We start from the raw sequence: 12,414 nt of genomic DNA, 5'->3' as shown, positions 1-12,414 counted from the left end.
AGAGAGAGAGAGAGAGAGAGAGAGAGAGAGAGGGATAGAGAGAGAGATAGAGAGAGAGAGAGAGAGGGAGAGAGAGAGAGAGGGAGAGAGAGAGAGGGAGGGAGGGAGGAGAGAGAGAGAGAGGGAGAGAGAGAGAGAGAGAGGAGAGAGAGAGAGAGGGAGAGAGAGAGAGAGAGAGAGAGAGAGAGGGTAGAGAGGAAGTTAACAGCTGCTATGCAGTCTTTATCAGAACAACTAACAAAGCTAAGTAAACATACGCACACACAAACACACACAAATATGCACACCGACACACGGACACACACACTGTGTCCTATTTTTGCACTGCAGGCAGAGAGCAGTTGGGGTCAGACCGGTCAGCTGAATGTGTAGCCCCTCTCCTCTCCTCGTCCTGCTCTCTAGTGTCACCGATTCTGTGGTTTCTAATTTCACATGCCTCTACTGACTGGCGTGGCCACAACCATTTGATTGGCTGGAGGTGAATATGTGCTCCTCCCTCTTCCTCTCCTCCTCCTCCTCCTCCTCTCTCCTTTCCTCCTCCTCTCCTTCCTCTCTCTCCTCTCCTCTCCTTCCTCTCCTCCTCCTCCTTTCTCCTCTTCCTCTCTCCTCTCCTCCTCTCCTCTCTCCTCTCTCCTCCTCACCTCACCTCTCCTCTCCTCTCCTCTCCTCTCCCCTCCTCTCTCCTTTCCTCTCCTCCTTTCTCCTCTCTTCCTCTCTCCTCTCTTCTCCGGTCCTTCCCTCCTCTCCTCCTTTCACCTCTCCTGTCTTCTCCTCCCTCCTCTCATCCCCCTCTCCTCTCCTCTCCTCTCCTCTTCTCTCCTCCCCTCTCCTCCCCTCTCCTCCCCTCACTGCTTCAGAGCTGAGGAGACTCAAATGCTGAATATCAACTTCAGCGTCCCTCATTTCATTAGACTCATTGCATCTGCCCAAACACATGACCACATCATCATCATCGCCACGGCAGCCCTCATAATAACCCTCTCATGTGCCTCTCATCTGCACCCTGATGACCACACTGGCACGCTCTCAAACACGCAACTGCCCATTCAGTGCCACTTTATTAGTCTGACTTTCCAGGCACGGTGTGACAGTAACTCTCTTTCCTTCACATCCTCTCCTTCACGCTCTTGCTTTCTCTCTCTCCTTCACATCCTCTCCTTCACTCTCTTGCTTTCTCTCTCTCCTTCACATCCTCTCCTTCACGCCTTGCTTTCTCTCTCCTTCACATCCTCTCCTTCACGCCTTGCTTTCTCTCTTTCCTACACATCCTCTCCTTCACTCTCACTTTCTCTGTCCCACATCCTCTCCTTCACTCACTTTCTCTCTCTTTCCTACACATCCTCTCCTTCACCTCTCACTTTCTCTGTCCCACACATCCTCCTTCACGCCTTGCTTTCTCTCTTCCCACACATCCTCTCCTTCACTCTCACTTTCTCTGTCCCACACACATCCTCCTTCACGCCTTGCTTTCTCTTCCCACACATCCTCTCCTTCACTCTCACTTTCTCTCTGTCCCACACACATCCTCCTTCACGCCTTGCTTTCTCTCTTCCCACATCCTCCTTCACCTCTCACTTTCTCTGTCCCACATCCTCTCCTTCACGCCTTGCTTTCTCTTCCCACACATCCTCCTTCACTCTCTCCTTTCTCTCTTTCCTACATCCTCTCCTTCACTCTCTCACTTTCTCTCTGTCCTACACATCCTCTCCTTCACGCTCTTGCTTTCTCTCTTTCCTACACATCCTCTCCTTCACTCTCACTTTCTCTCTGTCCTACACATCCTCTCCTTCACTCTTGCTTTCTCTCTTTCCTACACATCCTCTCCTTCACTCTCTCACTTTCTCTCTTTCCTACACATCCTCTCCTTCACGCTCTTGCTTTCTCTCTTTCCTACACATCCTCTCCTTCACTCTCTCACTTTCTCTCTGTCCTACACATCCTCTCCTTCACGCTCTTGCTTTCTCTCTTTCCTTCACATCCTCTCCTTCACTCTCTCACTTTCTCTCTGTCCTACACATCCTCTCCTTCACGCTCTTGCTTTCTCTCTTTCCTACACATCCTCTCCTTCACTCTCACTTTCTCTCTCTGTCCTACATCCTCTCCTTCCTCTTACTTTCTCTCTTTCCTACACATCCTCTCCTTCACTCTCTCACTTTCTCTCTGTCCTACACATCCTCTCCTTCACTCTCTCTTTCTCTCTTTCCTTCACATCCTCTCCTTCACTCTCACTTTCTCTCTTTCCTACACATCCTCTCCTTCACTCTGTCGCTTTCTCTCTGTCCTACACATCCTCTCCTTCACGCTCTTGCTTTCTCTCTTTCCTTCACATCCTCTCCTTCACTCTCACTTTCTCTCTCTCCTTCACATCCTCTCCTTCACTCTCACTTTCTCTCTTTCCTTCACATCCTCTCCTTCACTCTCACTTTCTCTCTTTCCTTCACATCCTCTCCTTCACTCTCACTTTCTCTCTTTCCTTCACATCCTCTCCTTCACTCTCACTTTCTCTCTCTCCTGTGTTGATGACACTGTGGATGATGAAGCTACTAATTGAGTATAGGATTAAAGCTGACTCTCTTGTTTGTATCTCTTTGTGTCAAGCATGTATCTGGATTCAGTGCATAAATCAAAGGATTATATATATATATATATATAATATTATTAATATAATAATAGTAATAAATACATTTAATAAAAGATAATATTAATTATTTTAATATTCTTAATATTCGTTCTTTTTAATAAAAAGAATACTCAATTATTTTAATATTCTTTTTTTAATTCTTCCTCACCTAGGAAGGTTTTCATTTTTGAATTGTCGTCTAGACCTTTAAATTGTGGGGTTTTTTCTAGAAATTTAGGGTAAAAAGAATTTCTCAGTAGAGTATATTTGTTGCAGCTCAGAAGGAAGTGTTTTTCTATCTTCAATCCTCCATTGAGGTCCACAGTGGGAGCACACATTCTTTGGTGTCTCTCTTGCCAGGATCTTTATGCCGCCCAGTTTCAATTTTGTAATTTATGGTCGCCCAATCTGTATTTTTGTTAGGTAGCGACTTTTGTGGTTGTTTTAATTTAATCAGATAATTTGCTAGTTCGTATTTTCGGTTTAATCCGAAAGGTAACAATTAATTTTCTTATTATGTTGGGCGTCTTCTAACCATTGGGAAATATAGGCGTTTTTGTTGTTATTGTGGATTTCTTTTAGTAGTATTGGTTTTGTATCACTAATGTCATTGTCGTTTATAATCAAATTTAAGAGGTTGTCTTTATGGGGTTCTGTTGAATTTTCAAGTAGCGCTTTATGGTTTAGATTTTGAGGGTCTGAACCTTTTAAGTGCATCCAGAATTTTATGGATCTTTTTGTGATGGCCAGGGACATAGGGAAACGACCTAATTCAGCCCTGCAGGCATGGTTGGGTGTACTTCTATGTACATGTAGGAGGATTTTGCACAGCTCCATGTGTAAGATTTCTATTACAGATTTATCCCAAGATTTTTTTGATCGCAGTAAAGCTGGACCCCAAATTTCTGAGCCATACAAGAGGATTGGTGTAATGACGGAGTCAATTATTTTTAGCCAAATTTTGATGGGGGGTTGGAATTTCTTTAAAGTTTTATATATTGCATAGAATGCTCTTCGAGCTTTGTCTCTGAGCATTTTTATGCCTGTGCTGAAATTGCCTGAGGCGTTTATAGTTAGTCCTAAATATGTAAAATTAGTTGTATGTTCTAGGACAGTAGTTCTCAACCTTTTTTCAGTGATGTACCCCCTGTGAAATATTTTTTCAGCCAAGTACCCCCTAACCAGCGCAAAGCATTTTTAGTTGAGAAAAAAATACTTAAAACAGAGCACTGTGACATCAGTGTTTAATTTATTAAACTTTGGAAACACGACTCCACCAATAAACTTCAACCTCGACTCCACCGTTTGAGTTTTGACAGTGATTGACAGGTGATGGCGGGTGGCATGTGACAGGTTGGGTCGAACCATCCTGGTATGGGGGGGGACTCTGGGTTTTTAGGATAATGAAATTGAATAGCCTATACTGAAATATAAAATTAATTTTATGAACTTATATTTTCCTGAAATATTTATTAAATAATTGTTTTTAAAGTATTTTTGCATGGATTCTACTTTTTAAATCTGTATATTTTAACCCTTAGCTGTTTTTAGGGCATTTTCACTACATTTATTCATAAGGATTTATTCTGGTCATTGTAAGTGCCACACACACATATTATATATTGTTCTTTTCAGCAGTGTCTAGGCTATCCAGATCTGCCATTTCATGTATTAGTACTAGCATTGATTATTTTATTTTGTTTTTTAAAGAATTAAAATATAAAAAGCGTATTATAAAAAATCTTATATTTTGACATGTATCTCACCACAGCAAGCTCATAGCTCTACATGCATTTCATGTGTGTGTAGGGCAGACTGTCCTGAATATGGCAATATCATTGCCATGGTGGAGGAATTCTCTGAGGCTGAGCAATTTTTATTTAGTGATTTATTATTATTTTTGTTTATTTAGTGATTTAATGAACTTTCTGCGCTCCATATCTGTGACACCAACTGATCTGACCTGACTTGACACGAGTTAACGTGTTATAGCCTGTGTGTGCCTATGGTGTCTGCACTCATGATTCTTTTTACTGCATTGACATGTACAAAGTAAAGGCAAAAAAGGTGTTTCTTTGCCAAACAAATTGGGATGCCTTACAGAAATAAAAAAATTATTTAATGATTAAAAATGACCTTTCTGCGCTCCATATCTGTGACAGAACTGATCTGACCTGACTTGACCCGTGTTTGCGTGTTAGCCAGTGTGTGCCTATGGTGTCTGCACCTATGATTCTCTACCACCTTTTACTGCATTGCCATGAACAAAGTAAAGGCAAAAAAGGTGTTTCTTTGCCAAATAAATTGGGATGCAATATGAGCCTTGAATTGGATGCCATACAAGAATTTGGTAGGATCTCAAAACCGGATTATGAACATTCTTTGCCATAGAGAAACACACAATAGCGTTGGATTATAAACATGCTTTGCTACAAAAAACAGACAAAAACTTGAGGTAAGTCGAGCTATATGAAGTTAGTATTTTGCTGTCACTTCGTCTGTTTTATAACCCAGAAGGATGTACTTGGTATCAAATGATAGCTCCGTGTCTCCTCTTTCATCTGGCATGCACGGCATATCTATCCGATCATGGGTCCGCGAGTAATTCAAACGAGAGTAATGAGTGCGCAGCATTGGTTTTTGTACATGACGTTATTATTTTGTAGTCACTTCGTCTGATTTCATAAGCCAGAAGGATCAACATACTTCCCTGCTGAAAAAAACAGCCTGACCAGCTAAAGGTGGTTTGCTGGTTGACCAGCTTGTTTGACCACCCTATGATGGTTGACCAGCTAGACCAGCAAATCTCTTGCGAAAACATACCTTCAACTGGTTTACCCACCTAACGATGGTAATTCAGCTGATTTTGCTTGTCGTACCTCAAGCTGGTCATTTTAGCTGGTGTTGCTGGTCTACACTGCTGGTTTAACTGGCCGTGCCAGCTTATGTTGGTCAAACCAGCATGACCATCTTACACCAACAATGTCAAGCTTGGCAGGCTGGTCACCAACATGACCATCTTGCACCAGCTGTATCTCACACGACAGGCTGGTCAAACCAGCATGACCAGCTTCCTCAGATGGTCACGCCAGCATATCCAGCTGGTGGTCCAACCAGCTACACCAGCAATCTTCGAGCTTTGTCTCTGAGCATTTTTATGCCTGTGCTGAAATTGCCTGAGGCGTTTATAGTTAGTCCTAAATAAGTATTAGTATAATTAGTTGTATGTTCTAGGATATCAGGGCCTAATTTGAATTGAAATTTACTTTTGGTTGATCGTGCTTTGTTTTGGAATATCATTATTTTTGTCTTACCTAAATTTACTTTTAAGGACCAGATCTGGCAAAATTGGTTTAAAATGTATAGATTCTGTCTTAAACCTTCTTCTGTAGGTGAGAGTAAGACTAGATCATCTGCAAACATAAGACATTTTACATCTTTGTTGTATAAATTTAGACCAGGTGCTGTTGAATTCTCTAGCATTGTGGCTAGTTCATTAATGTAGATGTTAAATAAAGTGGGGCTTAGGCTCCAGCCCTGCCTAACTCCTTGGCTTTGTTTAAAAAATTCTGTTCGCTTATTTCCTAATTTAATGCTGTTCTTGCTATTTTCGTACATTGATTTTATTAAATCATAAGTTTTGCCTCCAATTCCAATTTCTAAAAGTTTCAAGAGCAAACCTCTATGCCAGATATGATCAAATGCTTTTTGAAAATCTACGAAGCATGCAAATATGTGCAATGCGCAATTTCGATCTCTTTGTATGTCTTGACATGTGAAGAAATTGACAATAAAGCAGACTTTGACTTTGAAATATTTTTACTTTTTTGGACTGATGTATGTGTTTATTTATTAGTGTCTGGAGTGTGTAGAGGTGGTCTGATGTTCAATATTTAGGCAGGAAACCAATTTGACTTTTGCTGAGAATGTTTTGATTGTCTAGAAATTTTATTATGCGGCTGTTGATGATACCGCAAAATAATTTCCCCAAGTTGCTTGTGATGCAAATGCCTCTGTAATTATTTGGGTCATATTTGTCGCCTGATTTAAAAATAGGGGTGACAAGGCCTATGTTCCAAGTGGTAGGGAAGAATCCGCTTTGTAGTGTCAAATTAAAAAGTTTTTTATGGCCTCTTGCATCTGTAAATTGCTGAATTTCAGCATCTCTGTGGAGATACGATCAATCCCACAAGCTTTGCCAGATTTCAGTTTTTTTATTTGTTTTTTATTTCTGTGATTGTAATGGGGAAGTCCAGGGGATTTTGGTATTCTTTAATGTTTCTTTTTCTAAGGATTCTTGTTTGGATATTATTACTTGCTGTTCAGGTATGAGTTCTCGACTATCTGGGTTCTGGTGAAGATTTTTAAAGTAAGAGCCATATATTACCATTTTTGATTGGTGTTTCAAATTGATCTGTTTTTGTTATTTTTTTCCAATTTGACCAAAAGGTGTTTTGGTTTATTAATTGTTCAAGTTTGCTTAGTTCTCTGTTCATATACTCATACATACTGTAACTTTTTGTTTTGTAATAATTGTTTATAATGTTTTAGTTCAAGATGATAGTTCTCTCTACCTTCTATATCATTTGGGTTTCGGTGTTTATGATTAGATAGCTAACTTTTTCCTAGATAGATCACATTCCCTATCAAACCATTCTTCTTTATTTTCTTTCTCTTAATTTTATTTGTTTGTTTTAAATTAGATTTGTTTGCCAATTTGATAAAAATATTATTTAAATGATCACAGGCCATGTTCACACTAGTTTCATTATGTTCATATTGGGTCGATATGAAATTTTCAATCCTACATTCATTGTCATGATTCTGCATGACTGTTTCATATAGTGCTAGTTTTTCTTCTGTCCAACAGAAAGTTTTAGGTAGGGGTATTAGGTTTGGCTCAGGAATTTGAGGATCTAATTGAGTATCTGGCCATTTTAGGTGTAGGATTGCCTGACAATGACCAGAAATTGGTAATTGTGGCATTATCATAAATGCTGTTATGAGTTCAGGGTCGAGGTCGGTGATGTTGTAGTCAACCACAGAGCTACCAAGGGAAGAGGAAAATGTAAATCTTCCAAAGGAATCTCCTCTAAATCTACCATAAACAATATATACACCTAGGCTTTTACACAATCGCAGCAGTTTTGTTCCACTGGCATTGGTGGTACCATCAAAACTTTGCCTCTGTGTGTTAACTTTTGGTTGTACAGAGTTGTACTCTGAGAAATATGTGATTGTCACCTTCTATGGCAACATAGTCTATTTCTTTACCGGTCCTGGCATTGAGATCACCACAGAGTAATACTTTTCCCACAGATTGGAAATTATTTATTTCACTCACAAGAGTGTCAAAAAGACTCTCATCATAATATGGGGAAGTGGATGGTGGTATATACACTGCACAGAGGTAGAGGTCTTGGCAAAGATTTAAAAGTTCTTTCTTAATTTTGAGCCACAAATGTGAATTCCCTTTTTTGATAAGGGTTATTTTGTTTTCGTATTCAGCTTTGAACCAGATTAAAATACCCCCTGAATTTCTGCCATTTTTATGTGGCTTTGCTTGAGTGAGGGTAATGACATTTCTATATAGTTGTGTGGGCAATGAGCAGATTTATCTCTCCAAGTCTCTTAAAGAATAATGATATATGTTCTCAATACTAATACTAAAATCAGGGTTGGTTGTTTTACAACCAAAGACAGAGGAAAATAGTCCTTGAATATCCCAAGTACTTATTTAAAAAAAAAAGCTATTTTAGAATTTGAAAAGTTAGGTTGTGAATATTGCAATTTAGATGTCTAACTAAATGGATTTAAGATCTATATTGGTATCTATACAAAAGTATACTGTAGGAGAGTTTTGTAGTAGGACTACAATTAAATTAAACAGGAAATAAAAGAAAGTAGAGATGGAAAGGAAAATTAAATTTTTAACTATTGAATTTTTTTTTCAAAAGTATGAAAATAAATAAACAAATAAATCCTATGTAATTGGATGATATACCAATAGGAACTGACAGTTGTAGGTAATCATGTTCATTTTTGAAAAATATGAATCCATATGTCTTAGTACACACATGCACACACACTCACAAAAACTCACAAAATCAACATATAAACACCTACACAAATTACATATAGGTCTACCTATATGCATACAAACAATACAGCTAGACAAACAGATACACTCAAAACAAATTTAGACACACAACACATATTTGATCATGCAAACAAAGATTACTCTCTCTCTGCAGGCGTGGCCTGCCCGCCCTCTCTCCATCTCTCTCTCTCTCTCTCTCTCTCTCTCCCTCTCTCTCTCACCACCAGCCTGTAGTCTGTGCCCAGCATGTCCCTCTGGAGGCGTGGTGCTGCCATGCGGTCAAAGTGGGACACGATGAAGAGGGTGGCGGGCAGCCGCACCAGCGGGCACACCAGCACCGAGCCCCACAGGGCCCCGTACAGAACCCGCTGGCCCACCAGATGGCCCAGTCGACACAGCAGCGCGTCCGTCCTGCAGAGGAGGGGTAGGGGTGGGGGGAGGGAGAGAGGGAGGGATGGAGAGAGAGAGGGAGGGATGGAGGGAGGGAGAGATGGAGAGATGGAGCGAGGGAGAGGGAGGGAGGGAGAGAGAGGGGAAGGGGACAGATTGTTACCCAACACAGTGCTCCATATAGTAACACAGAAATGTGTGTGTGTGTGTGTGTGTGTGTGTGTGTGTGTGCATATGCGGGTGTGTGTGTAAAAGACATGACAACTACTAAATGCAACTACTAAATCCACTGTACATAGCAACACAAAAGTGCAAAGAGAGTGGAAGGCATAAACTTGTGTGTGTGTGTGTGTGTGTGTGTGTGTGTGTGTGTGTGTGTGTGTGTGTGTGAGAGAGTGTGTTAGTGAGAGAAAGAGAGGAATGGAATTTTGGAATTTTGTTGGAGCGCAGAGTGCTTTTTAATTTAGAGGCCAGAGCAGCCGCTCTGTTCCGCTCCAATTTGGCTCCGATAGCGCTCACCCCATGAGTCTAAGGCCCAAATCCACCCAGAATTCATCTCTTCCTAATGAAACCAAGACCGTTAAAGTCATAGGGCCTGCGAGCATACTAGTCCTACCAAACAACTAGATACTAACAATGTAGAGCAAGAACAACCATCTGGTTACACTGTTCACTGCCCAGTCAGTAAAGATTCATTTTGGAATCGAAGAGGACACATTTCGCGGAGCAAAGAAAAACGTGAGCAATTTGAATATGCTTCATATCACGTAGAAGGCTGAAGTAAAACTTGGATGCTAAGCCTGTATTCTTTAGGCAATTAATCCCACTGATCTCTTTAGTTTTAAGCTTATGTGTATTGACGTTACCAAGCTTGTAAGTTGTTGCACTATCGGTGTTGCATTATATTTTAAAATAAATGTTCTATGAGTGAAATTGTTGTTGTAGTGAGAACAGGCGTGCACAACTTCAAATCTCACAACAATTTCGGGTGCGAGTTACAAAGTGACAACTAAGAATAGAAAAACCGCACTCTCAAGTATTTTCTCTTTACTTATTTATTAATGCCACGTCCACAGACGCGTTTCGGCCTAAGCCATCGTCAGTGTGTAGTGTGAAGACCAAAATTAATGTTTTTTTATCATTGAAGGGGTTAAGGGGTTACAGGTGAATCACATGAGGTCATCAGGTGAGCTGCATCATCAGTTGTGTAACATGTTGGCACACAAAAGACACAATACATCGGACTATAGTAAATCGACACATGCAAACCCTATCAAACAGTTGCCAAATTAAACAGCATAAATTGATTGAAGAAATAAAATGAAATATAATAATAGGCTAAACAAAAAATACAAACATGCAAAATAGGATGATGGTGGCAATAGTGCACCCATCTTTTCAGTCCCTTCTCTAGCATCCTACGTGTTAATGCATTAATATTATAAGCAATTGATTTTTAAAAAAAATATCTATTATGCAAAAATAGAGAGAGCCCACCACATAGGCTATACATTACATGCAACCCACTTAAACCTAGTGAATAGATATGCATTACTAGTGGTGTAAATCGGAGCCTTCATGATGATTCGATACGATACTGATTTCTTAAGCCAGCGATTCGATCATTTTTGATACTTCAGAATTCCCTGCGATGCGATTCGATACGATGCAATTCAATACTAGATATTTTTTTTAAGATTCAAATAAATCAACAAAAATAATACATAATTTGCCTTGAGAATACAGAAACAGTACAGTATTCACACATAATGTGTATGTTACACAATAGCAGTTGTGCTCAATGCACCGCAAATAGAATGGCAAATATAACAGTTACTGCATCTACATTTACAATAAAGTGCAATCAGATAAATTGTAATTAGAACAAAATAAAAAAATCTAATGCTTACAGTGCAGGTCTACTATGGCCAATTAGCCTATTCACTATTAAAAAAAAACAAAAAAACAAACAAAGACTGACCTCTACAGCTTACAGTTCAAGTACATCAACCCTGCACGTTTCTTTTATACAAAATTTTGAAAATATTATTTGCATTACAAGAGGTATTGGTCACACATCCTCTGCAGTATAGATGAACTGCAAATGGAACAGTTACTCCACAAAAGCAGTTAAAGTGCAATAATAACAAAAAGTCTAGATAAGCCTACAGCCCATTTACTACAAAATAAAAAAAAATGCATTTGCATTTTAGAAGAATGATGTATTTAGGTAATTAGAAGCATGGCTCATGGTTTGAGCTATAGCAGGGGCCTTGCAAATAGAACAGTTACTCAAAAACAGTTTAGGTGTGCAGTAAGTAACAAAAGTCTAGAACATAATGCCTACAGCCCATTTATGGCAAAACAACCAAAAACATGGAGGCTGACCTCTACACTTCAATACTCTCAGTGGTGCTCCTTGACAGATTTTTCTTCAAGAAAATCAACTGGTCCACATGCTCAGAAGACAATACACTACGCTCTGAACGCACAATGTCCCATGCTGTACTAAATACACGTTCTGATGGTACACTTGTACCAGGAATGCATAAGTATGTCTTGGCCAGGTCTGCCAGGAGAGGAAACTCAGCCTGGTGAGCTCTCCACCAATCTAACACCTTACCATCTAGGCTCAAAGATGCAACATCTCTGTACTTCCTAACTTCATCATGGGCTAGTTCTTTGGATGTTTTGTCTCTGACACCTGGGTCCTCAGTGCAGAAGGAGTTGCCAAAAAGGTCCTCCAATACCTTTGATTTCTTGGAAACAGGAGGGCATTCTAGAATGGCACAGAAATAAAAAAAATAAGACTTGATTGGTCATGTGTTATTGTGATATATATGTATATATATCAAGTATGTCTACAATGTATGAATACATACCTTTAGTGGTTGCACCACACACCTCATTTAGCTCCATAGAAATCTGGCAAGGAGAGTGAGGAGATGTTTCCTCAGGCTGGGCCACTGACTCATTCTGTAACACATAAACGCAAAGTTAGTAAATAGCTAGAGTACTCAATGGAACAACGGGTTCATCAGTATTACTATTAAATTAAATTAAATTAAATTAAATTAAATTAAATTAAACACCATCACTAAATGAACCAAGATGAGAAACAACCTACCCTCTGTTCCTTCAGCTGCTTCTTCAGCGAGATTTTCAAAGGTTAGGTTTCTTCTCTCATCACCCAGGAAAGGAAGCTTTTGAATCGGGGGTCCAACGCAGCTGCTCGAAGTAAGAATGGTTCTTCGTCCACATATCGCTCTCTAAGATCATCAGACATGAGTCGTTTCATGTCTTT

General features: G+C 39.8%; 1 protein-coding gene across 1 annotated transcript in view; it reads right to left on the bottom strand.

Moving 5' to 3' along the window:
* dop1b (DOP1 leucine zipper like protein B) overlaps nucleotides 1-12,414 on the bottom strand; it is a 68,275-nt gene that overhangs the window by 39,341 nt on the left and 16,520 nt on the right. The window contains 1 exon segment of the mRNA XM_048238507.1: nucleotides 8,942-9,131. Within this exon segment, the coding sequence (XP_048094464.1) occupies nucleotides 8,942-9,131 (190 nt within the window).

Source organism: Alosa alosa, chromosome 3, assembly GCF_017589495.1.
Source record: "Alosa alosa isolate M-15738 ecotype Scorff River chromosome 3, AALO_Geno_1.1, whole genome shotgun sequence".
Taxonomy (NCBI): Eukaryota; Metazoa; Chordata; class Actinopteri; order Clupeiformes; family Clupeidae; genus Alosa; species Alosa alosa.
This window is presented reverse-complemented; position numbering and strand designations above follow the sequence as displayed.